A 27,500-nucleotide genomic window follows, 5' to 3' on the forward strand; every position below is an offset into this window, starting at 1 on the left:
ACGGTCAATTGGTTAACTGAATTGTTTTCTCCATCTTTTTTTGTGAAAATAGTGATGTCATATAGCACAGTAAACTATTACGGTGAGGGGGAACGTTGGACTACAAAGCATAGCCTGATCCATCAATCCCCATTTCCTGGCTTATCAAAGATAAACGTTCTGGACAACAAAACTAATTGGTAAACAAATAGGACATATATAAAAAATAAGTAGGCTACACGTGGAGAGTTTGTTTAGAAACCACTTCCTTCACATTGTCCTGTCTTACTTTCACTTTCACGTTCGAGTTTTTCCCCTCCACAAAACTAAAAGCTGTGTGGGGAATTCTTATGAAACAAAACTTAACTGCCTTTCAGCATTCACATGTGTGTACTGCTAATCAACACGAACAGAAACGCAAGGAAAGGGGGTAAGAAATTGACTTTTATCGATTTGTCAGTGTTGGTAAAAGAAACTTTTATGTAAATGTTGTTATCTAAACTGTAGTGATTGTATGCTATGATTAACATGTTTAGTCTATTAGACACATTTATAGAATGATTTATCGCATATAAGGCAGACATCAAGCATTTCAAATGCAATAACAAGTCAATAACAAGTGCTATAAACCTGACATTGTTATAAAAAAGCTGCAGAAGCAAAATGTTTCGTTCGTTTTTAAGATGTGGTTAAGTGCTCACGGAAGAGAAAAGCTTTCAGTTGCCGTTTGGATTTTGCCAGTGGTTGTGCAGATGTGCTCTTAAACAGACTATGTAATGAAAACCATATGAAATTATTAGCTCACATTGCTAGTTTTGTGCTGAACAATTCATCTGTGCATGTCATTTAGATAAAAAATAGTTTGCCTGAGGAATTGGGCGTGGCTAATATAATTAACCACGCCCCTTCAACGGTCAGTTTTGAGAGACGCTGCTTGCTGCAGAGCCACTTGAATTGAGTGGTAGTGTTGCCAGATTGGGTGGTTTTGAATTTGTTTTTGCGGGTAAAAAATGACATTGGCGGGTAATGAAAATTTGGGCGGTTTTTCAATGGCGTGCCTGCCAGCCCTGGTATTCACTTATATACCTGTTATGATCTCCCAAAGAAATGCCATACCCCCGTTCTTCACTCACAAACGCTTACAACGGTTGTGATCTCCCAAGGACACGACATGAACCCCTACTTTACTACATCCAATCATCTCGCAGTAGGAAAAACTAGCCACGCCCACTTTTTTAAAATTTAATATTCTGTTTCTTTAGGAACTGCATCACAATATGAAATAAAAAATTATTGAAACTTCCGATTCATGTGGACTTTAAAATGATCACTAATTATATTTTAACCATATCCATGAATAGAAAATTGCAAGGTATTGATCTTGTTTTCATTTTGTTTGTTTGTTTCAGCAATAGAAATTTCAAAATGGCTGAATCCAGGGTGAGTCAACAAAAGGATCAGTTCAGCTGTCCAGTGTGTTTGGATCCGCTGAAGGAGCCGGTGACGATTCCCTGTGGACACAGTTACTGTATGAGCTGTATTACTGACTGCTGGAGCCTGAAGGAGCAGGGGCCGCCATACCGCTGTCCCCAATGCAGAGAGAGCTTCAGTCAGAGACCTCTACTGAAGAAGAACACTCTGATAGCTGAGATGATGGAGACGCTGCAGAAGACGGCCCTACAGACTCCTGCTGCTGCTGCTGTAGACTGTGATGTTTGCACTACAGAGAAGAACAGAGCTGTAAAGTCCTGTCTGCAGTGCTGGGCTTCCTTCTGCCAAACTCACCTCCAAACTCACTACAAATCACCTGCATTTATGAACCACAAACTAGTCGAAGCCTCCAGACACATTTGCCCCAACCATAAAAAACCTCAGGATATTTACTGTCAGGATGACTATCAGTGTATCTGTTATTTGTGCATGATTGACAGCCATAAAGGACACCGTGTGGTGTCTGTGGAAGCAGAATTGATCAATAAAAAGGTGTGTATTTAAATGTCAGCGATGCAAATATTGTATTGATAATAACTTTTTTTTTTAATGAATTTGCATATATTTAAAAGCTCTTATTTCCATTCACCTTGTAAACACCCCTTTACCTGACTTGTCTGTTTTGCCAATTAATTATTTCTTTACATCCGCAGAACAAATTAAAGGAGATGAAGCTGAAATGTCAAACGATGATCAAGGAGCGGCAGAGAGGTCAGCAGGAGCTCAGCATTGCCTTGAAGCTTTTTAAAGTATGTCTATTTAAGCATTCTTTAGATGTATTAAAGCAGTGTTTCTCAACCACGTTCCTGGAGGACCACTAACACTGCATGTTTTGGATGTCTCCTTTATCTCACACACATTACAGGTCCTTCAGTCTCTGCTAATCAGCTGATGATCTGAATCGGTGTGTTTGGTTAAGGAGACATGGAAAATGTGCAGAGCTGGTGGTCCTCCAGGAGCATGGTTGAGAAACACTGTATTAAAAGACCATGATGGTTTAAAAATTAAAGTTTGTTTTTTTATTATTCAAATGATTTAGATCTTACCTTTAAGGGAGAGGTTACCATGTCAGTATAGGTGATCATAGGTCGAGGAGACACCCATGACATGTGGAGTCCCACAAGGTTCAATTCTGGTACCTCTTCTGTTCATCCTTTATATGCTCCCTCTGAGCCAAATAATGAGAAAGAACCAAATTTCACACCACAGCTATGCTGATGACACTCAGATCCACTTAAATGACATAGAAGCAGCAATGGTGACTGGGCAACAAAGTTATGGAGTCAGTCTGCCTAAAGAATGCCCGTGCTTTACTTTTAGCATTGGCGTATAAAGAAAATGGCCAACAAAAGAAATCTATTATTTTTACAGACTCCAAATCATGCCTCCAAGTGATGGAATCTACAAAAAATGATCATCCTTTGATTGATAATATTTTATTGAAAGTTCACCATCTACAAAATCAGTTTTATCATATCATTTTATGCTGGATTCCAGGACATGTCGGGCTGTCAGGAAATGAGCGAGCTGATGCAGCTGCTAAAGATGCTTTGAAGCAAGTGGTGAACAAACGTCAAATTCCCCCATCAGAGATGAGACCTTTTATCAACGTTTACATTCTAAATAAGTGGCAAGAGGAGTGGGATGCATTGGAAAATAATAAATTACATGAAATACAACCTGACATCTCAAAAAGAATTTTAAGAATTTTAAGATAAAATGTCTTAAAAAGGCGTGAGTTAATCTTATATGTCCAATACGACATCTAGTAAAAATCACTTGATCAAATCGAGTCTTAGACTCGATTTGATCAAGTGATTTTTACTAGATGTCGTATTGGACATATAAGATTAACTCACGCCTTTTAATTAAAGATAAAAACCCCACTCAATGTTTGTGCTGCACAACTCCCCTTACTGTAAAACACATTTTACTGGACTGTCCTGCTTTTAAAGGGCACCTATGGTGAACAGTCTACTTTTCAAGCTGTTTGGACAGAAATGTGTGTAAGTATAGTGTATAAACTGTCATATTGGGGTGATATAAACACACCCAGTCTTTTTTTTTCAAATTTAACAACATAAAAACGGTGGACCAATTGGAGCGGTTTTCAGACTGACCGCAACTTTACGTAGGAGTGTGGTCCCCCCGCCCACCGAATTGATTGACAGCTGCACGTATTAACATGTCCCGGTAGTCACATGTATAATCATGTCAACAAGAGAGGACGAGCGCAAAGAAACCGGGAATAAAAGTTCTGTTCAGTTTGCTAGGATCATCAATCATCATCAAACGTGATCAAGAGTGAGTTTCACAAGTTTAAAATGTTTTAAAACAGAGCATGTGTGTAATCAATTACAACGATTCACTTCAGATTCACTTCATCAGCACAGCCGCGTGTTAGAACAATTATAAAAGAAGATGCTTCAATCCCGGTTTGTGGACGTTAGATCAGGTTTATTTTGTACATTATCATAACAGATATTCATACAGCAGTGGAGATTAACCTGTATCCTGTCACATATGCGTGCAAAACGAGTGCAAAGCTTAACGCGCTGTCTCTCTCTGTCTGTCTCTCTCTGTCTGTCTCTCTCTCTCTCTCTCTCTCTCCTCCTCTCTCTCCTCTCTCCTCTCCTCTCCTCTCTCGTCTCTCTCTCTCCCTCCTCTCTCCTCCTCTCCTCTCTCTCTCTCTCTCTTCTTCCTCTCCCTCTCTCTCTCTCTCTCTCTCCTCCTCTCTCTCCTCTTCTGTGTGGTGTGTGTGTGTGTGTCTGCGTGTCTGAGCTATCTGTTTTGTGTGTATGTTTGCGCTACGTTTGTGTGTGTGTATTTGTCCGGCCATGTGTTTGTGTCCTCGCTGTGTGTGTGCGTGAACTTTGTATTAAAATTGTGTGACTCATTGTTGCAACTCCACAAAAAACTGCATCAAATACTGATTGTTAAAGTTCTTACTGTAGTATTTCTCACAAAAGTTATGTGAGATCTGCTTCCTGAGGCAGCCGAGGGCGGCGATTGCTGACAGGCACGTGGGAACTGTGGGCGGGGACTAGCCTTAAAGGCCTAACAGCAAAACCTTTTTCCAGCTATAATATAGACACTTCAAACAGCTATAATAAATAATCTGATGGGTGTTTTGAGCTGAAACTTTACAGACACATTCTGGGGACACAAAAGACTTATATTAATATGAAAAAAGGGGTAACCTATGTGCCCTTTAATGCTTCCAAAGCCTTTTTTTATGAAATGAACTCTCTTAAGGACATTTTAGCAAAGTGACACCAGAAAAAAATGTAGAATTCTTATCATGTATTAACAAATCTTATTTAACTTGTGTATTCATTTGTTTATTTATTGAAATGTTCTTGCCTCGCTTAAACATTGCTTAATACACACAGGATGTACAGCAATACGCAAATATTTTTACAATTGAAAAAGAATTAAAGGAATAAAATAGTACAAAAATTATTATTTTCTACATAAATATAAAAACAACTCCCTATATGCCTTCATCTTAGGGTGTTTTTTTCAGTTTATTCATGACAATATGCTTTTGTATCATGTTATCATTATTAGCAGTATTATTTTATATGCATATTTATATTTGTTTTATTAAAAACAAGCTTAGATTTGCCCACCTGTCAGGTTTTAGACCATATGGGGCATAACGTGTATTTGGAAATAAAATGTTTTTTTTAACACACTTCGTTATTATTGTTCATTTATTTGTTTGCTGGAAATTAGAACTGAATTTAGCAATAGTTTTGAAACAAGTCTTTGCGCTTAATAAACTAAATTAATTATGTAGGCTGCGCACAACACGTTTCCTTATTCACGAGAGTGAAAGTAAAGAATGAGGAGGCTCATCTCTCATTCTCGCGCTGCAGATGCTCTGTTTAACTGTTTTATCGCTAATGAAGCGTTCAGTTTTTCCACTTACAAAGTCCGCCATGTAAATAGCGAATGCGCCATGGCGCGACGCAACTGACTCTTAAAGGGAATGAGAGATAAGACTCTGATTGGTTTATTCTCAAAACACACCTATAACTCATTAAGAGAATAAGCTCAACCCTGTTAGACCATGTGCTGTGGTGCAGAGCGGATTTTTCCATCCTTAAAATAGCAGAAGTGGATTTGGACATTAATGATTTTGCGCCCTGCGCTTTAGACTTTGCACCTAGATCGTTAAAATAGAGCCCTATATCTGTAGAGCTTTTTACAATGTAGACTGTGTCAAAGCATGGAGTTCTAGTAAATTGAAACTGCTTCGTTCCAGTTTTCACAGTTCAATGAAATGTTAATATCACTGCTGAAAGCTGAAACACTGAGGAGTAAGATGCGCTGTGTCGTACTTCAATATTTAAATCAGAAACATCTGAAATGGACTGGGGTCTGCAAAATAACATTTATTGTGTCAAACAATCTGCATGATCATCACATGTTTGTGTCTCCATCTCCAGAGTTCAGCAGATGAGGCGGTGGAGAAGATGGAGAAGGTGTTCACTGAGCTCATCTGCTCTCTGGAGAAGAAACGCTCTGAGATTAAAGAGCAGATCAGAGCTCAGGAGAAGACTGAGACGGATCGAGCAGAGCAACTTCACCAACATCTGCATCAAGAGCTGACACAACTCAGAAAAACACAAGCAGAGATCCACAAACTGATCACTACTGAAGACCAGATCCACTGTCTGAAGGTGATTAGTAGTCGTCTTAATGAGAACATTCCATATGAAAACATAGGTACATACTACTCAACTACTTCAACTCAAAAATGTTGAAATTGTTTTTTAATTTCAGAGCTGTGAGTCTGTCTGTGTTTTACCCACATGTGAAGACGTTCCCAGCTTCACTTCACACACTGATCAGTCTTTTAAAGACCATTTATTCTCAGCATTCAGAGAGGATTTAGAGGACGCCTGTCGACAGCAAACAGATGCAATAACAGAGAAGGTTTGCATGTTTTGAAATGTGCATTTTATTTACACTCAGCAGGATTACACTATGAAATTAATGATACTGTTTTGTCTTTTCAGTGTCAAACATTCATGTTGTAAAGCCTCCAGAACTAAAGACTCAAAATGATTTTTTGCAGTGTAAGTTGAAGGCAGATAGACATCAAGTAAAAATAGCCACCAGTTGTTGTTACACTCTGATTTTATTATTTTTTTTCCATTTGTCCTCAGACTTTTGTCAGATTCATCTGGATCGAAACACTGCGCACAAAAACCTCAAAGTGACAGAAGACAACACCAAAGTATCATGTTCAGATAAAGACCAGAAATATCCTGATCACCCGAGCGCTTTGATGGATACTGCCATGTCTTGTGTAAAGAGGGTTTGACTGGCCGCTGTTATTGGGAGGTTGAGTGTAGTGGCAAATACTGGGCAGCAGCAGTTTGTTATAGAGGAATCAGTCGTAAAGGAATTAGTGATGACTGTAAACTAGGCTTCAACAAGATTTCCTGGAGACTGGGCTATTATCTGCAGAATTTCAGTTTCATACATGGTAAAGTTCATGTCCGTCTTCCTCCTGCTTCTAGAATAGGAGTGTATCTGGATCACAAAGCAGGGCATACTGTCTTTTTACAGTGTCTCTGACACAATGACCCTTCTTTATAAAGTCCAGACCACCTTCACTGAACCACTGTACCCTGCGTTTTATTCGGGTCTGGATCATCAGTCAAAATCATAGAGTTAAGGAAAGTTTAAAAAATACCAAATATAAAACTCAGTTTATATTATAAATTACCTGAACTATTCACAAACGCCAAAGATCAAGTATCATGAAGTTTCCACACAAATATTCAATCAGTGTGTTCTTAACAAATGTATTAAATGGTTTCTCTCTCATTAATCATAAATGTTGAGGTGAAATGACCTAATTATTGTAGATGTACATTTTCATGTGGATATTATAGAGTTTTAATATGGTACACTATGCATTTTTTTACCTTTCACAGTGGGTTGTTTTGTGCTTTTTAAATGTGAAATGTAATTGTGATATCTCAAGATTTTGCTATCTTTAGTTCAGCCAACCCTCCAATGGCAGACGTTTTAAATGTTTTTTATTACAAATGCTTAAAATTGCTTGGACTATAATTTAATTATACTGTAAATTTAATGTTACATTTCAAACATCTTTATTATTCTAACCTGAAGGCTAGTTAAGTTCAGTCATTTTAAAAATTATTTTATTATATTATATTTTCAGGGGTTTTCATCTTTGATAGGACAGTGGAGTTGAGACCAGAATAAATGGGGAGCAGAGAGAGGGGGGAAGGATCGGCAAAGAACTTTGAGCCGGGGAAGCACCTTAGTGCTATATGTTGGTGCACTTTACCACTAGGCTATTGCCACCGACAAGTTCAGTCATTTCAATGTTAAATCAGTTACCAAACATCTCTTGAGTAAAATATCCAGGCCTACAGTATGTGTAATTTCTAAAACGTGTAGTGTAATTCAGATGCATTTCTTTAACTGTTGTTCTTTTTGTTTATAATTTAGTTGAATTGTCTAAATACTTTTGATGCGCATTTACTGATTTTATAATGAATCAAAATGATCACATATATATTATATTATTAGCCATATTGATCATTTATAAAGCTGTACATTTTCGTCCTCATGCAAAAACCACAATGATTTTTTTTTAAAAAGCTATGAAGAAAAATGTACTACAGCTTTGTGACATATATCTGACCAATGTGGCTAAAAATATAATAATATGGTCGATTTTGAATTATTATACCAGTAGAGGGCATAATAACGCCTTTTATTTTTACTTATGGGGAAACACTATCAACGAAAAAAAAAATGTGTAAATATGCAAGTTTTATGATAATAGTTAAACATAATGTTAATCAGTGGGTCAAATGGGGTAAATAAACATTTCATGCACTTAATTTTATCTCTCAGATTCATTCTTCTGCTATCATTCACACCCATTTCGTATTGAGCTGAAAACATGGGAAGCTTGAGTTCAAGAGAAATGAAACTTATTTCGTCACTACGTTTCAGCTTTTAGATCTTACTCCCGCTGGCCTACACTGCTAATTGGAAAACATTGTAAAAGCAATACCATTTTAATTACTGCTGTCGAGGTAAGGCGCAAACATTTTTCCCATACCTGCTTCAAGAAGATAGCGCTTGAAATTATATGGTTACTCTTGTAACGTAACTATAACCAGCAACTCCTGTGAGGCCACACTGTAGTTTTGTATTTCATCTATACAATTTTTATCGGTAATAAGTCGAGCTGACGTGAGTGTGGCTTATTTTCGGGTGAAACTTTGATTCTCTGTTATATATAAACTCTTCCTGCCGGACTATGGTTTTAATGGTTACTGGGGTGATAATTTTGTAGTATTTTAATTCTACTACGACTGTTGTTGTAAACTTATGTGGTGTTATAATTCTGCCTTACTGTTCTTAATATCAACCATTGTTAGTAAAACCATGTTCAAAAAACTACCATGTTTACTGTAGTAAAATCATACTTCATTTTATTAAACATTTTTAAGTAATGAACACCGAGCTAGCGATTAGCCTACATACGAGTATAGTATTATTATGCTTTTTTCTTCTTGTTTCTGTACACATGTACCGAACTGTCCTCATTTGGGCTAATCGTTAGCTGACACATTAGCAGTTTATTAAAAATATAAAGATTTCAGTCACAATGGCTGAAAACTTTTTTTTTTTGCCAATACAAGTTGGGCTGGACTTGTATGACTGCCATCTACATTACAAAGTAATAAGCTTAAGTGGACATCTTTTTTTAAGTTAACTCCGTTGAAAAAACCACTTAAACCAGACTAAGCTGGCCAGGCTAGTCAGGCTGGGAGCCTGCTATGTCCAGCTTAAACCAGGCTGGTCAAGCTGAATTTAGCTGTTCATTTCCCAGCCTGACCAGCTAAGACAAGGGTGGGAAATGGCCACAACCCCTCTAAAACCAGGTTTAGTCAACCAGCCAACCAGCTTAGGCTGGTTTAAGCTGTTTTTGTCAGCATGACTGCTAGAATATGTAGGCCCTACATCTCTTTTTGTATTGTTGTATCATAAAAATGTCATTATCTTACCAAAGTAGCCTTTTTTTTCAATGGACAGAAGGGCTGAGAAACAGCAAAGAACTGTCTGAGTCATCTTCGAGTGAGTATGTGGATCAGTTCAGCTGTCCGGTGTGTTTGGATCTGCTGAAGGAGCCGGTGACGATTCCCTGTGGACACAGTTACTGTATGAGCTGTATTACTGACTGCTGGAGCCTGAAGAGCAGGGGCCCGCCGTACCGCTGTCCCCAATGCAGAGAGAGCTTCAGTCAGAGACCTCTACTGAAGAAGAACACTCTGATAGCTGAGATGATGGAGACGCTGCAGAAGACGACCCTACACGCCAGCTGCTGCTGTGGACTGTGATGTTTGCACTACAGAGAAGAACAGAGCTGTAAAGTCCTGTCTGCAGTGCTTGGCCTCCTTCTGCCAAACTCACCTGCAGCCTCACTATGAGTCTCCTGCGTTTATGAAGCACAAACTAGTGGACGCCTCCAGACACATTCAGGAGAACATCTGCCCCAGTCATGGGAAACCGCTGGAGATTTACTGTCAGGATGATCATCAGTGCATTTGCTGCATGTGCACTGATAATCATAAAGGACACAAAGTGGTGTATGTGGATTCAGAATGGACTAGTAAAAAGGTAATGCAACAAATCATTAAGTATTTACTGTAAGTGTATAATTGCATGTTCATTAGTTAACAACCAGGACCGTGTTACAGTGTTTACTAGATTGAGAATGTGTCATGATTATTTGTATCTATTTTTAGTTGATTTTTTAATCTTTTTGAAAAAATTTCAGAAAGTGTTAGAGGAGATAAAGCTGACATGTGTAAAGCTGATTGAGGAGCGAGAAAGAGGACAGCAGGAACTTAGTGAAGCTACAAAGCAATTAAAAGTATGTGTCTTTAGGTATTACTTCATTCATTCATTCATTCATTGTCTTTTCGGCTAAGTCCCTTTATTAATCTGGGGTCGCCACAGTGGAATGAACTGCCAACTTATCCAGCATTTTTTGTTTATTTTTTCAAAACAAGTTGAGAGCAAACATTGCTCCACAGAATTAAGAAACATTTTCTATACTTGTAGTGACTAGTCTTTGCTTATTTGAACAATCTGCCCAAAAAACTTCGTTAATATAAACTGCAATTTAAGAAAGTACATTGGAGTGACAGCAATGATCTGCATGATCACATGTTTGTGTCTCCATCTCCAGAGTTCAGCTGACGAGGCGTGGAGAGACGGAGAAGGTGTTCACTGAGCTCATCTGCTCTCTGCAGAAGAAACGTTCTGAGATTAAAGAGCAGATCAGAGCTCAGGAGAAGACTGAGACAGATCGAGCAGAGCAACTTCACCAACATCTGCATCAAGAGCTGACACAACTCAGAAAAACACAAGCAGAGATCCACAACTGATCACTACTGAAGACCAGATCCACTGTCTGAAGGTGATGATGGAAAAATCTTGAGAATCTGTAAATATAAAATCTTTTTTTTTCATGTTCTTTCATGTTTTAAAAAAGATCTGTTTATTTAATTAATTATTTGCATCATTTTAGAATTGCAATAATGTTTTACCCACCATTGAAGAGCTTCCAGCTCACTCCACACACTCATCTGTCTTTTGAAGACCTTTCATTCTCAGCATTCAGAGAGGCTTTAGAGGATGCCTGTCGACAGCAAACAGCTGCAATATTCAGAGAAGGTCTGAATGTCTTTCTTTGGAAAATTAAAGGTAGAATTCATATACTGTAGGATTGCAACAAAAATTGACAGTACAACTATTTCTTCTTGTCTTTCAGTCTCAAATGTTCATGCTATACAGACTCCAGAACCGAAGACACATAACGCATTTTTACAATGTAAATTTATTCCTACAATAATTTTCTAATTAATAAATTTCAATCAAAATTCAATTGTTTATGTTAGAAAAGAAAACTGAAGTTCATATACTTTTTATTTGTGCATTTCTTCAGATTTCTGTCAACTGCAGCTGGATCTAAACACTGCACATAAACAACTCAAACTATCTGAGGACAACAGGAAAATATCGGGATCAGATAAAATCCAGCAGTGTCCTGATCCTAATCACCCAGAGCGGTTTGACGGGTTTTTTTATGTCATGTGTAAGAGGGTTTGACTGGTCGCTGTTATTGGGAGGTAGAGTGCAGTGGGAATGAATGGGTTGTAGCTGTTTCTTATAGAGGAATTGGACGTAAAGGAAGAAGTGATGCTTGTAGACTGGGCTCTAACATAAATTCCTGGAGATTTTCCCTCTTAACAAAATTTCTTTTTTACATAATAACAAAGAGGTCCGTATTCCTGTGGTTCGCTCTTCTAGAATAGGAGTGTATCTGGACCACAGAGCAGGAATTCTGTCCTTTTACAGCATCTCTGACACAATGACCCTCCTTCACAGAGTCCAGACCACCTTCACTGAACCACTGTACCCTGCATTTTTAACTGGAAATGGTTCATCAGTCACAATCACAGAGAAGAGTTTGAAAACATAATTTCTCAAAAAAAAATATAAAACATAAAAAATACAATAATGTGAAAGACCAATCTGCTTAAAGAAAAATGAAAAATCAACCTTTAATTTAAATTAAATAGTAGTTTACATGTATGTGTAAAACAGCTTGTTGAATCAGTGTAATTTGTAGTTTGGTTGAGCTAGTCATATACATTTTAGTAAACAAACCATTTTCAGTATATGTGGGTATCTGTCTCAGATATCTTACAACTACAACTGGATCCAATCACCACATAAACTACTTAGCTGTCAGAAAAGAACAAAGTTTCATATTCACATACAGTTCAGTATATCCTGATCATTCAGAGCGCTTTTATTTTTGTAATTATGTGTTGTGTAAAGAGGGTTTAGATGGAAATTAATGCTATAATTTGTTAGAGAGGAATGCATGTAAAGAAGGAGACTAAGACAAACATTAAAACTACAGCATTTGATTAATAAACTGCAAAAACAAATATAAAAACTTCTAAGTTCATCTCACCTGCAAGTACATGCGGTATAGTAGTAACAATGTTTTTCTAAAAGATTACAGTATTTCTTTAGATTATTGTGCTGTGTGTAAGTTTGTAATGTATAATTTTGATGAATAGAAAATTTAATTGGGGAAAAAATGTTCTCAAGAATCCATTATTTGTGTGGTTGTTACTATTTTTCTCATTTTGTAAATATTGTGTGAGAGATCAAGATTGAATTGTTTTTAAAAGACATTTTAAAAACATTTGTTGACTTGTTTGGTGCTAGTAGTAGTAGAAATCAGACCATCACTGATTTATAATTTCATTCACATATGATTATCTGTGTGTTAAAGCATCTGCTCTTATACAGTTTGATAATTGGTGGTGTGAAAAGAAAGAAACATGATTATGAGCTAAATAAGGAGCAATGAACATCAAAAGTGCATAGTCATGGTTTAATAAATTATATGATTATTGTCTGATGACCTTTGCTGTCTACACATGCGCACACACACATCTGCACACTAAAAACAAGGGAGTGTTTGGATTGGAATTCCAGAGAAATGAAACCTATTCCTCTGCCACTCGAGTGTCTGCTTAAAGATCCACACTTCTAGTTTGGTCAAAGCTGTACGGAGGAAATATTTGACTTGATCTGTAAAACCAGGTAAGAACATCTTAAAAACAATTTAAATGTTACTGTTGAAAATTATGTGTTATAGTCTCTTGACGTCATGTTATTGATGCATTGATGATTTTTTTAATGTTGATAAAACGTTGCATTTTGTACATTTTAGATGTGGTTATTCATTAAGGATTTGCTTGTGTTTACATCTGGCAGAGCAGTTTGTATTGAAGTATCTGCAAAGATGTGCGAGTCGTCTTCGAGTGAGTATGTGGATCAGTTCAGCTGTCCAGTGTGTTTGGATCTGCTGAAGGAGCCGGTGACGATTCCCTGTGGACACAGTTACTGTATGAGCTGTATTACTGACTGCTGGAGCCTGAAGGAGCAGGGGCCACCGTACCGCTGTCCCCAATGCAGAGAGAGCTTCAGTCAGAGACCTCTACTGAAGAAGAACACTCTGATAGCTGAGATGATGGAGACGCTGCAGAAGACGGCCCTACAGACGCCTGCTGCTGCTGTGGACTGTGATGTTTGCACTACAGAGAAGAACAGAGCTGTAAAGTCCTGTCTGCAGTGCTTGGCCTCCTTCTGCCAAACTCACCTGCAGCTTCACTATGAGTCTCCTGCGTTTATGAAGCACAAACTAGTGGACGCCTCCAGACACATTCAGGAGAACATCTGCCCCAGTCATGGGAAACCGCTGGAGATTTACTGTCAGGATGATCATCAGTGCATTTGCTGCTTGTGCACTGATAATCATAAAGGACACAGTGTGGTGTCTGTGGATTCAGAATGGACTAGTAAAAAGGTAATGCTTTTATCAACAAAAATATTCCATGATTTAGTAGCTTATAATTAAATGCATGTTTATAAGTTGTAATTTCTACCATTTACCAGACTGAGAAGGCGTAATGTTTGTTTCTAACTATTTTTACATTTCTTTATGTTAACATCTTTAGGAAGAGTTAAAGGAGATGAAGTTAAAGTGTCTAAAACTGATTGAGGAGCGAGAGAAAGGACAGCAGGACCTCAGTGAAGCTACAAAGAGTCTAAAAGTATGAATCTTTATGTGTTCTTTTATTAAAAATAAATTAGTTTAAAACAGAAATGTGTACTTTTTGATTGTTCAATACAGGTAGGCTGTGTGCAGTAAGATTCAGCACCAGAATTAAGAAGAATTTTGCTAGCTCTTATGAGAAATAACTTGCATCTACTGCATCATAGTTTTATAGTTTATTAGTGTGACAGCAATGATCTGCATGATCACATGTTTGTGCCTCCATCTCCAGAGTTCAGCTGAAGAGGCGGTGGAGAAGATGGAGAAGGTGTTCACTGAGCTCATCTGCTCTCTGCAGAAGAAACGCTCTGAGATTAAAGAGCAGATCAGAGCTCAGGAGAAGGCTGAGACAGATCGAGCAGAGCAACTTCACCAACATCTGCATCAAGAGCTGACACAACTCAGAAAAACACAAGCAGAGATCCACAAGCTGATCACTACTGAAGACCAGATCCACTGTCTGAAGGTGATTAATAGTCTTCTTAATGAGAATGAAACCATCCATATGAAAAAATACCAAACGTACAAACAACATAGAACATGTGTTTCCTGCTTGAAATATATTTAGTCTGAATTCTTTGTAATTTCAGAGCTGTAAGTCTGTGTGTGTTTTACCCACATTTGAAGACGTTCCCAGCTTCACTTCACACACTCATCTGTCTTTTGAAGACCTTTCAATCTCAGCATTCAGAAAGGCTTTAGTGGACGCCTGTCGACAGCAAACGGACAGAATATCTCAAGAAGGTCTGAATGCTAATGAATATAAAATGACATTTTTTTTTGTAGGATTACGCTTAATTATCAACTATATTAAATCATGACATACTTCCCCAGAAAGCCACAATTTTTCATGTTATATAAAGGCTAGTAAATTGTAATTGCATTTCATGATGATGAGAAAATGTGTTTTCCTTAAACTAGAAAAAAGTAACTATATATTTAATATTGTGCTTCTTGTCGTCTTCTTCAGTGTCAAATGTTCATGTTGTACAGGCTCCAGAACCAAACACTCCAACTACATTTCTGCAATGTAAGTGGAGCTTTTTTCCCCTCAAACACAAATGCTAATGAATAAAATAGCACTTTAGAAATGTTACATTTATAAAATAAAATGATTAAATTATTATTAGTACTGAATTGTTTTTTGTGGGCGTCTTTCCTCAGATTTCTGTCAGCTGGAACTGGATCCAAACACTGCAAATAATGAACTCAAACTGTCTGAAGACAACAGGAAGGTTTCATATTTAAACTCACACTTGTTCCAGCGGTATCCTGATCACCCAGAGCGATTTGCTCCGTGTCAATATGTTTTGTGTAAAATGGGTTTGAATGGTCGCTGTTTTTGGGAGGTCGAGGCCAGTGGGAATGAATGGGCCGTAGTAATGTGTTACAGAGGAATTGGACGTAAAGGAATGGGCGACTGTAGGTTTGGCTTCAACAAAATATCCTGGAGACTGGGCTATTTTGGACAGCATTTTTTTTATACATAATGAAGAACTGGCCCGTGTTCCTCCTGCCTCAAGAATAGGAGTGTATCTGGACCACAGAGCAGGGATTCTGTCCTTTTACAGCATATCTGACACAATGACCCTCCTTTATAAAGTCCAGACCACCTTCACTGAACCACTGTACCCTGGGTTTTTTACAGGAAATGGTTCATCAGTCAGGTTAATCCAACCATGTATAGTTTAGAAAGACCAGAAATGAATATCATTGATTGAGTTCCAGATTTAGTTGCTAAACTCAAACGTGTATGTGTTTACATCAAAATGCCATTTGTAGTTTAAAAAGAAAAAGCGCACAAATGGATATGATATGGTTAGTTGAGACTGTCAAATTGAATATCATTGAATAAATCTGCAGTTTATTATCATCAGATGTTTGAGTGATTCTTCATCCTCTGTAATCTTGGCTGAAAGTGCAGTATTTCATCTCTGTAGCTCGTGATAGTCCAGAATCCATGATGCAGTTCATCATCAAACCACATAATGTTTAAATATATATATATATATATATATATATATATATATATATATATATATAATAGGTGGTCATAGATTAATTTTTTTACGTAGATGAATCCCACTGTAATCTTGGAATTAATCTAGATTAAAATTGCTCATTTGAAATCTGCAGAAGGCATTCAGAATGTGTGCTACCCAAATAATGACTAAAAGTAAGTCTTAGAAACGGGTTTCTCAAGCCAGATGGCGCATTAGACCAGGGACTCATCTCCTGTTTCCAAAATGCATCACAAACTGCTTGAGAAACTGTTCTACTATGACAGGGGTAGGGAACCTATGGCTCGGGAGCCACATGTGGCTCTTTGACCAAAAATATGTGGCTCTCCAGCTGTCTCTCTTCAATAATATTATAAAGTTTAAAAAATTGTAACAGTCAGAAATCAGTTTTCTATTGAAAATACAATTATAAATCCCTTTATATTGTATTTTTTACAGCAAAATGATTAAGACCTCAGTTTACAATAAAAGGACATCTCAACCAATGCACATGTGTAGCGCTGTGGTTTAACTTGAATCGTGACGCCAATAAAGGGCAAGCAACTTATAATTCTGTGGTAATCTCACGCATGTAAATTCAAACAACATTTATGAGTGGCGATGGCAAAAAGAAAATAAATCTATAAAATGTCCCTTCTTAATTTATTGTGATGCATTATTTGCTTATTTTTAAAGTATGATTTGAATATTTTCCAGATGCACTGTGTGTGTTTGCGTGCGTGCGTGCGTGCGTGCGTGCATGCGTGTGTGTGTGTGTGTGTGTGTGTGTGTATTATATATTTCAGATTTGTCTTATAGATTATTGTAAAACATCCTATAAAATATATTAATTTAAAAGAGAGATCAGTGAGGATTGTAGTCATTTATCATGAGCATTGTATTTTTATTGAATATATATATATTATATATATATATATATATATATATATATATATATAATATATATATATATATTATATATTTAAAATTTATTCAAAATAAACAGAAATTTTGATCTTAAAATATGCTAATTTCCTACACATTAACAAGGAGCGCTCACTAGAGAATCTCCCAAATGTAACATAATAAATATGCAGCTCATGATTATAATAATAATTATTATTTGAGTGGTTTTGCATCGTATCTTGGCATCTGAAAACTATTTTCACATATTTACTTTGCTTTAGCTCATAATTCTCTATGTCTGAATGATGGATTTCCAAACAATTTTTTGGTTGTGGTAAGTTATTGATAAAATTGTTTCATTTCACAGATGTATAAAGGTATGTTACATGCATTAAATGCAGCTTTGTTTCTTATTTCTACCAGCTAAATTGTAACACTTTCTATGCCTGATTTTGGTTATTTTAACTGTGTAGCATTTGATGGTGCACCTAAAAATCTTCTTTATAGCATTATATTTGTTTTTCATTTTAATGTACATGTAAAAAGTATATCATCAACAAAAATAGTAGTTAATACTATTCATAATAGTTATTCATTCAGCTATTGTTGAGAAACAGACAGATGACAATTGCCGACAACACGCAAAATATGAATTCTTGAGATTAAATATTTCCTAAAACAGCCACGTTTTCACTTCTAAATGAATCTAATGATCACTAGAATATTTATACACCTATTAAGTACTATTTGCAGTGTTGGGGAAAGTTACTTTAGCTACAAACACATAAAAAAGTAACAAAATCTGTTGTTTACTTTTTATGGAATGTAATGTGATGTGATATTTTGCGTTTTCCCCCACATCGACTGTAATATATTGTAATATATTACTTTTAAAAGTAATATCTCCCATGAACGCGTAATTGTGATCAAGACTGAATTAATTTTGAAAGACCTTTTAGTAACCACCAGTTGTTTGTTACACTGTGATTTATTTTTTTTGTCCATTTGTCCTCAGACTTTTGTCAGATTTATCTGGATCGAAACACTGCGCACAAAAAACTCAGAGTGACAGAAGACAACACCAAAGTATCATGTTCAGATAAAGACCAGAAATATCCTGATCACCCAGAGTGATTTGATGGATATTGCCATGTCTTGTGTAAAGAGAGTTTGACTGGCCGCTGTTATTGGGAGGTTGAGTGGAGTGGCCATTGACCATGGTATCCTTATTAATCGCTTAAAGTCTACAGGTGTCCAGGGACAGGCCCTACAATGGTTTAAGTCATACTTATCTGACCGTTACCAGTTTGTGAATATTAATGGACAGCCTTCAAAATCAGCCCAGTAAAATACAGGGTGCCTCAAGGATCGTTTTAGACCCTTGCTGTTTACAATATACATGCTACCCCTGGGAGACATTATTAGAAGACATGGGATCAGCTTTCACTGCTATGCAGATGATACTCAATTATATATTTCAACTAAACCTGACGAGACGTCTAATCTGTCCAAGCTAACTGAGTGTATTAAAGATGTTAAAGACTGGATGACCAACAATTATCTTCTCTTAAACTCAGACAAAACAGAATTATTACTTATTGGGCCTAAATCCTGTACACAGCAGATCTCACAACTCGACCTACAATTAGAGGGATACAAAGTTAGCGTTAGCTCTACTATAAAAGATCTGGGTGTCATATTAGACAGCAATTTAACTTTAAAAATCATATATCCCATGTCACAAAAACTGCTTTCTTTCATCTGAGAAATATCGCTAAGTTACGAAGTATGCTATCCATCTCAGATGCAGAAAAGCTAGTCCATGCTTTTATGACTTCTAGGCATGGACTACTGTAATGCACTGTTTGCTGGTGCCCAGCATCCTCTATTAACAAACTTCAATTAGTACAAAATGCAGCTGCCAGAGTTCTTACCAGGTCTAGAAAATTTGATCACATCACCCCAATTTTATCCTCCTTACACTGGCTGCCTGTTAAGTTTCGTATTGAATTTAAAATATTGCTTCTTACATATAAAGCTTTAAATAATCTAGCTCCTGTTTATCTAACCAATCTTCTGTCTCGCTACAATCCAACTCGCTCTTTAAGGTCTCAAAACTTAGGGCTTCTGGTAGTACCTAGAATAGCAAAGTCGAGTAAAGGAGGTCGAGCCTTCTCATTTATAGCTCATAAACTCTGGAATAGCCTTCCTGATAACGTCCGAGGCTCAGACACACTCTCCCAATTCAAAACTAGATTAAAGACCTATCTGTTCAGTAAAGCATACACTTAGTGCACCACTTAGGGGGCTTCCACACAGGTTCTGCATCTTGTTGATATACACTATGAACAGCAGCTACGCTAATTATTTCCTTTATTCTCCATTTCCACCTGGGGATACTCTTCCCGAGGCCCTCAGACTATGCAGAGTCACTGATTCGATCCAAGACCAACGACGAGATGATCCCAAGGTTTCCATATCCTGGACCAGGCCGAATCCTGAGCAGCTACTGTGATGGTCATGGAAGAGTGGAGAACATGAGACTGATTCCTGTGACGCTCCAGAGACAGACGAGTCTTCGCTGAGGCCAGCTTCCAGCCTCCGCCACTGAGACTGCAGCTCTACACAAGACGTTTGGCCAGCGGAGAAATTAAAATGGTCGTGCCCAACTGAGCCTGGTTTCTCTCAAGGTTTTTTTACTTCACTTCCGCCTTTAGTGAAGTTTTGCATGGTTCGAGATCTGTAGAGCTGCGCATCGTTGGATTTGCTCTTCGGTGTTTGGACTCTCAGTAGTGATTATTAAACCACACTGAACTGAGCTAAACTGAACTGAACTTAAACACTACAAACTGAACTACACTGTTCCTATTTACTGTGACCTTTTATGTGAAGCTGCTTTGACACAATCTACATTGTATAAGCGCTATACAAATAAAGGTGAATTGAATTGAATTGAATTGAGTGGCAAATACTGGGCAGCAGCAGTTTGTTATAGAGGAATCAGTCGTAAAGGAATCAGTGATGACTGTAAACTGGGCTTCAACAAGATTTCCTGGAGACTGGGCTATTATCTGCAGAATTTCAGTTTCATACATGGTAAAGTACATGTCCGTCTTCCTCCTGCTTCTAGAATAGGAGTGTATCTGGATCACAAAGCAGGAATACTGTCTTTTTACAGTGTCTCTGACACAATGACCCTCCTTTATAAAGTCCAGACCACCTTCACTGAACCGCTGTACCCTGCGTTTTATTCTGGGTCTGGATCATCAGTCAAAATCATAGAGTAAAGGAAAGTTTAAAAAATACCAAATATAAAACCTCAATTTATATTATGAATTACCTGAACTATTCACAAACGCCAAAGATCAAGTATCATGTAGTTTCCACAAATATTCAATCAGTTGTGTCTTAACAAATGTATTAAATGGTTATTCTCTCATTAATCATAAATGCTGAGGTGAAATGACCTAATTTATGTAGATGTACATTTTCATGTTGGATATTAAGAGTTTTAATATGGTAACAATATGCATTTTTACCTTTCACAGTGGTTGTTTTTGTGCTTAAATGTGAAATGTAATTGTGATATCTCAAGATTTTCTATCTAAAGATCAGACCTAAAGTTCAGCCAACCTCCAATGTTTTATATTAGAAATGCTTATTCTTTGAACTGTAATTATACTGTAAATTTAATGTACATTTAAAATATCTTCATTATTAATAACCTGTAGGCTAGTTAAGTTCAGTCATTTTAAAGATAAATCAGAGTCTGTTACTATCCAAACATCTTTGAGTAAAATATGCCTACAGTATGTGTAATTTAGAAAATGTGCAATTCAGATGGATTTCTTTAACTGTGGATCTGCCATTTTGTTTATAGGCTAATTCAGTTGAATAGTCTAAATACTTTTGATGCGTATTTAGTGATTTTACATTGAATCAAAACCAAAAAAATCACATATATTATTATACTAATAACAATTAGATATGTTACAAAGCTGTAGTACATTTTCTTCTATAGCTTTTTTTTCAAAGCCACAATGAGGTAAAATAGCTATTGAAGCTATTGTGCTACAGCTTTGTGAAATATATCTGATTAATGTGGCTAATAATATGATCGATTTTTATTTATTATACCAGTAGAGGGCATAATAACGCTGAAAACGAGGTTTGAGTTCAGAAGAAATGAAACTTATTTCGTCACTACGTTCAGCTTTTAGATCTACCCTGCTGGTCAATTTGGCAAACCTGTAAAAGCAATTGGCTAACATTTAATTTCTGCCGTCGAGGTAAGAGCTCATCCGAACCTCAAGTCTGCTTTGAAGAAAGATTTCTTGAGATTGTATAGCGTTTCTAATCTCGTAACGTTATCTATAACCACTTTGTTTTGTATTATATCTATACAGTTTTATCGGTAAGTCGAGCTGACCTGAATAACGTGGTGAGTGCGGTTTATTTTCTGGTTACTTTGTTTCTGTTGTGGAAAACATAAACTCTTTCCTGCCGACTAATGTTGTGGTTTTATATGAAAGCCATAGTTGATGTGGTGATAATTTTGTAGTAATTGTAGTTCTACCACGAATGTTTTGGTAAAAATACGTTATTTTATGGTTATCTGTAAAACGTATTAGCTGTGGTAACATGTGTTCTGTTTACTCACTGTGTGTGTGTTACTGTAGGCCTACTTCAAATATCTATCACCTTTGTAGTAAAACCATGGTTTTACAAAAGTTATATACCATATTTGTGGTAGTAAAATCACAGTTAATTTTATTAACCCTACTGAAAAATACGGCCTAAACCAGCCTAGGCTGGTCGGCTGGTTTTAGCTGGTCAACCAGGCTGGTTTTAGAGGGGGTTTGGCCACTTCCAGGCACCTTCCAGGTGGCGGAGTAGGTAGTGCTGTCGCCTCACAGCAAGAAGGTCGCTGTTTCGAGCCTCAGCTGGGTCAGTCACTTTTCTGTGTGGAGTTTGCATGTTCTCTTCACGTTCGCATGGGTTTCTCCTGGGTGCTCTGGTTTTCCCCACAAGTCCAAAGACATGTGGTACAGGTGAATTGGGTAAGCCAAATTGTCCGTGGTGTATGTGTGTGAACGAGATTGTATGGTTGTTTTCTAGTGATAGGTTGCAACTGGAAGGGCATCCGCTGCGTAAAACATATGCTGGATAAGTTGGCGGCTCATTCCGCTGTGGCGACTCCCGATTAATAAAGGGACTAAACTAAAAAAGAAAACGAATGAATGAAATGCTAGTATCAATTCAAAGCTAATCGATGAAGCTAGCTTTCACTTTTTCTCAATAAATTGTAAAAATGTAATTTCCACAACTGTCTTTTCCACCACAATGCCCCTGTGGTGGAAAAGACAGCATGTGGTGGAAATTACATTCACGGTTACAAAACACAATTGATATGGATTGCAAAAGTAGAGTTATTGGACAAACGAAACTGAAACACTGGCCAATTTAGTGTTGGAGGTTTCATGTCTAAATTTGAGCAGCTGTTGGCCAGTCCTAATTGATTTCACATTCCACCAGTAAGAGCAGAGTGTAAAGGTTTAACTAGCAGAGTAATAGCACTGTTTTACTTGAAATATTGCAGTGCACACAACATTGTCATTTGGTGACATATCAGAAGATTAATTGTTGGAGTGTGTCTCGCTAGCATAACTGACTAGGACAGCAAGCCTTCGTAATGTATCAAGAGCCACGGTGTCCAGAATCATGTCAGCAAATCACCAAGAAGAAGAACCACATCCAACAGGAGTAACTATTGATGCAAGAGGAAGCTGTCTAAAAGGCTATCTGGGTGCTAACACGATTGTATCCAAAAAACATAAACACACAGCAGGCCAACTCACTGCAGAATTAAATGTGCACCTCAATTTATTGCCAGCTCCACAGGATCAATATACATGGCTGACTGCTAAAGCCAAACCTTTGCTTACTCATGCCAATGCCAAATGCCTGTTTCAATGGTGCAGCAGCCAAAAGCTTAGGCTGCGAACAATGTGTAACATGTATTGTTCTCTGATGAGTCCACCATTACTGTCTTTCTCACATCCGGGAGAGTTACGGTGTGGAGAAGCCCCAAAGAAGCATACCACCCAGACCGTTAATGCCCAGAGTCAAGCATGGAGGGATTAGTGATAGTTTGGGCTAAAATTTAATTCCATTCCCTATGCACAATACTGGTGCTAGATGGAGCATCCCTGCCAAGGACTACCGAAGCATTCTGAAGGACCATGTGCACCCAGTGGTTCAAACATTGTATCCTGAAGGTGCTGGCGTATATCAGGTTGATAATGCACGGATACACACAGCAAGACTGGTAACAGAGTGGTTTGATGAACAAGTGAAGTTAAACATCTTCCATGGCCTGCACAGTCATTTTTGGGGAATGAGTCAGGAAATGTTTTCCTCTAGCAGCACCACGTAGTGACCTAAATGCTATTCTGCGAGAAGAATAGCTCAAAATCCCTCTGGCCATTGTGCAGGACTTGTATCTGTCATTCCCAAGATGAACTGATGGTATATTGTCTACAAAAGGAGGCCCGACACCATACTAATGAATTATTCATTCATTTATTTTATTTTCGGTTTAGTCCCTTTATTCATCAGGGGTCGCCACAGCGGAATGAACCACCAACTTATCCAGCATATGTTTTACGCAGCGCATGCCCTTCCAGCCGCAACCCATCTCTGGGAAACATCCATACACTCTCATTCACACACATACACTATGGACAATTTAGCTTACCCAATTCACCTATAGCGCATGTGTTTGGACTGTGGGGAAACCGGAGCACCCGGAGGAAACCCACGCCAACATGGGGAGAACTAGACACAAAAATGATTTTAGACAATGTTTTTCTGCCATAATTTATTTTATTTTGAAATAAGATGTATATTGAGATGTGGTGGAAATGACATTTGTTCATTTTATGTCTGAAAAAATGGTAAATATTAACAAGTTCTCTTCTTATCTAAGTTTGTCCTCTTACAGGTCTTAAAACTAGACAAATTGTTTAAAGTTTTGAGGTGTGTTACGTTAATTTTTACTTATTACTTATTTTTTTACTTAACTTCACAAGGCTAAAAGTGCCCATAGTTGAAGAATTGCTCATAGAACCGCCATCTACATTACATAGTAAATAAGCTAACGTGTCGTGAACATCTTTTTAAGTTGACTGCTATGTACTGTAGGCCTACATCTCTTTTTGTACTGCTGTGTCATAAAAATGTCACTTTTCTTACCAAAGTACCCTTTTTTTTCCTTGGACAAATCATGAAAACATGACTAAGAAATGTGTGAGTCGTCCTCGAGTGAGTATGTGGATCAGTTCAGCTGTCCGGTGTGTTTGGATCTGCTGAAGGAGCCGGTGACGATTCCCTGTGGACACAGTTACTGTATGAGCTGTATTACTGACTGCTGGAGCCTGAAGGAGCAGGAGCCGCCGTACCGCTGTCCCCAATGCAGAGAGAGCTTCAGTCAGAGACCTCTACTGAAGAAGAACACTCTGATAGCTGAGATGATGGAGACGCTGCAGAAGACGGCCCTACGGCCTGATGCTGCTGCGGACTGTGATGTTTGCACTACAGAGAAGAACAGAGCTGTAAAGTCCTGTCTGCAGTGCTTGGCCTCCTTCTGCCAAACTCACCTGCAACCTCACTATGAGTCTCCTGCGTTTATGAAGCACAACTAGTGGACGCCTCCAGACACATTCAGGAGAACATCTGCCCCAGTCATGGGAAACCGCTGGAGATTTACTGTAAAGATGACCGTCAGTGCATTTGTTACCTGTGCATGGTTGACAGTCATAAAACCCACAATGTGGTGTCTGTGGATTCAGAATGGACTAGTAAAAAGGTAATGCTTTTATCATCTAAGCATTAAGTATTTAAAGCATACAATCAAATTGCATGTTCATTAGCTAACATTCAGGACCGTGTTACACACCGTGTTATCTATTTTTTGTTGATTTTTAATCTTTTTGTAAAACATTTTCAGAAAGAGTTGGAGAAGATGAAGTTGACGTGTGAAAAGCTGATCAAGGAGCGAGAGAAAGGACAGTGGGAACTCAGCAAAGCTACGAAGCATCTAAAAGTATGTATCTTTAGGTATACTTTTAATTAAAATGTTTTTGAAGCATAACTACAGTGCATCCAGAAAGTATTCATAACTTTTTCCACAATTTTTTTATGTTACAGCCTTTTTCTAAAATGGATTAAATTCAAATGAAATAAAATAATAAATAATAATAAAAAAAATAATAATAATAATACATAATAAAAATGAAAAATAAATATTTTCCCAAAATTCTACACACAATAGCCCATAATGGCAATATGGAAAAAGATTGTTTTGAAATTGTTGCAAATTAATTAAAAATAAGAAAGCTGAAAAGTCACATGTACATCAGTAGTCACAGCCTTTGCTGTGAAGCTGTAAATAGAGCTCAGGTACAATCTATTTCCACTGATCATTCTTGAGATGTTTCAGCAGCTTAATTGGAGTTCACCTGTGGTCATTTCAGCTTATTGGACATGATTTGAAAAGTGGTGCCTACAAACTAAGCATGAAGACAAAGGAATTGTCTGTCGACCTCCTAGACTGGATTGTCTCGAGGCACAAGGCTGGGGAAGGTTACAGAAAAATTTCTGCTGCTCTAAAAGCTCCAATGATCACAGCGGCCTCCCTCATCCACAAGTGGAAGATGTTTGGAACCACCAGGACTCTTCCCAGAGCTGGCCGGCCATCTAAGCTAAGTGATCAGGGGAGAAGGGCCTTAGTCTAGGAGGTGATCAATAACCCGATGGTCACTCTGTCTGAGCTCCAGCGTTCTTCTGTGGAAAGAGGAGAACCTTACAGTAGGACAACCATCTGTGCAGCAATCCACCAATCAGGCCTGTATGGTAGAGTGGCCAGACGGAAGCCACTTGAATTTGTCAAAAGGCATCTGAAGGACTCTCAGACCATAAGAAACCAATTCTCCGGTCTGATGAGACTAAAATTGAACTCTTTGGAGTGAATGCCAGGCGTTACGTTTGGAGAAAACCAGGCTCATCACCAGGCTAATACCATCCCTACAGTGAATCATGGTGGTGGCAGCATCATGCTGTGGGGATGTTTTTCAGCAGCAGGAACTGGAGGACTAGTCAGGATAGAGGTAAAGATGAATGCAGCTAGGTGAACTCCTATGAATACTTCCCGCATGCACTATGTATTTATGTATTTTTCAATTCAAGTTGAGAGCGAACATTGATATTTAAGCTTCACAGAATTGAGAAAACTTTTTTTATATTTGTAGTGACTAGTGTTTGCTTCTGTCAAAAAACAGCATTAACATAAACTGCATCCTTTTTTAATATTACTATCACATCCATGATCCCATGTTTGTGTCTCCATCTCCAGAGTTCAGCTGACGAGGCGGTGGAGAAGATAGAGAAGGTGTTCACTGAGCTCATCTGCTCTCTGGAGAAGAAACGCTCTGAGATTAAAGAGCAGATCAGAGCTCAGGAGAAGACTGAGACAGATCGAGCAGAGCAACTTCACCAACATCTGCATCAAGAGCTGACACAACTCAGAAAAACACAAGCAGAGATCGATAAACTGATCACTACTGAAGACCAGATCCACTGTCTGAAGGTAAATACTAGGCATTTCATCACCTATTTGTACTAACTCACTAATTCAGTCTTTTTCCAAAGCAAACAGTGTTATATTTGTGTCATTTCAGAGCTGTGAGTCTGTGTGTGTTTTACCCACATTTGAAGACGTTCCCAGCTTCACTTCACACACTCATCTGTCTTTTGAAGACCTTTCATTCTCAGCATTCAGAGAGGCTTTAGAGGACGCCTGTCGACAGCAAACAGACGCAATAAACAGAGAAGGTCTGAACGTTTTAATAAATATAAAAAATACATGTTTTTGAAAATAATACCTTATTCATAATATTTGATAATGTAATGCATTAACTGTTTGATCTCTTCATATTTAGTCATGAATGTCCACATTGCTGTATCTCCAGAACCTAAAATTCAGCATGAATTTTCACAGTGTAAGTTATTTTATTTTAATATGTTGTTTCCACACACAGCTTGCACAATGATGATGATAATGACATTTATTAACAATGTATCTGTTAAAAAATGCAATGTATAGTTATTCTTATCAGTAGATATTCAAATTGAATTGTGCCTCCCTCTTTATCAGATTTCTGTCAGCTGCAGCTGGACCCAAACACCGCCCACAATAAACTAATCCTCTCAGAAGGAAACAGAAGAGCATCACATGCAGATGCAGTTCAGAAATACCCTGATCATCCAGAGAGATTCGATGAATACTGTCATGTCATGTGTAGAGAAGGTTTATGCAGTCGCTGTTATTGGGAGGTTGAGTGCATTGGAGACAA

The 27,500-nt window shown here is 37.7% G+C and overlaps 1 protein-coding gene and 4 pseudogenes across 1 annotated transcript in view; all 5 read left to right on the plus strand.

The window, feature by feature from the left end:
• Positions 1–291: 291 nt before the first annotated feature.
• LOC130220300 (tripartite motif-containing protein 16-like) lies at positions 292–7,173 on the plus strand (annotated as a pseudogene).
• Positions 7,174–9,394: 2,221 nt separating this feature from the next.
• Positions 9,395–12,038, plus strand: LOC130220295 (E3 ubiquitin/ISG15 ligase TRIM25-like; annotated as a pseudogene).
• A 1,110-nt stretch (positions 12,039–13,148) lies between these two features.
• The window catches only part of LOC130220297 (E3 ubiquitin/ISG15 ligase TRIM25-like), a 21,910-nt pseudogene continuing 7,558 nt past the window's right edge, over positions 13,149–27,500 (plus strand).
• Positions 13,298–20,515, plus strand: LOC130220298 (tripartite motif-containing protein 16-like; annotated as a pseudogene).
• LOC130220296 (tripartite motif-containing protein 16-like) overlaps positions 23,844–27,500 on the plus strand; it is a 4,127-nt gene continuing 470 nt past the window's right edge. The window contains 7 exon segments of the mRNA XM_056452667.1: positions 23,844–24,783; positions 24,786–24,955; positions 25,097–25,192; positions 26,501–26,734; positions 26,826–26,979; positions 27,087–27,146; positions 27,302–27,500. The exon segment at positions 27,302–27,500 is cut by the window's right edge and continues 470 nt beyond it. Coding sequence (XP_056308642.1) covers positions 24,393–24,783; positions 24,786–24,955; positions 25,097–25,192; positions 26,501–26,734; positions 26,826–26,979; positions 27,087–27,146; positions 27,302–27,500 — 1,304 coding nt within the window. The 5' untranslated portion in view covers positions 23,844–24,392.

This window comes from Danio aesculapii, unplaced genomic scaffold, assembly GCF_903798145.1.
Source record: "Danio aesculapii unplaced genomic scaffold, fDanAes4.1, whole genome shotgun sequence".
NCBI lineage: Eukaryota > Metazoa > Chordata > Actinopteri > Cypriniformes > Danionidae > Danio > Danio aesculapii.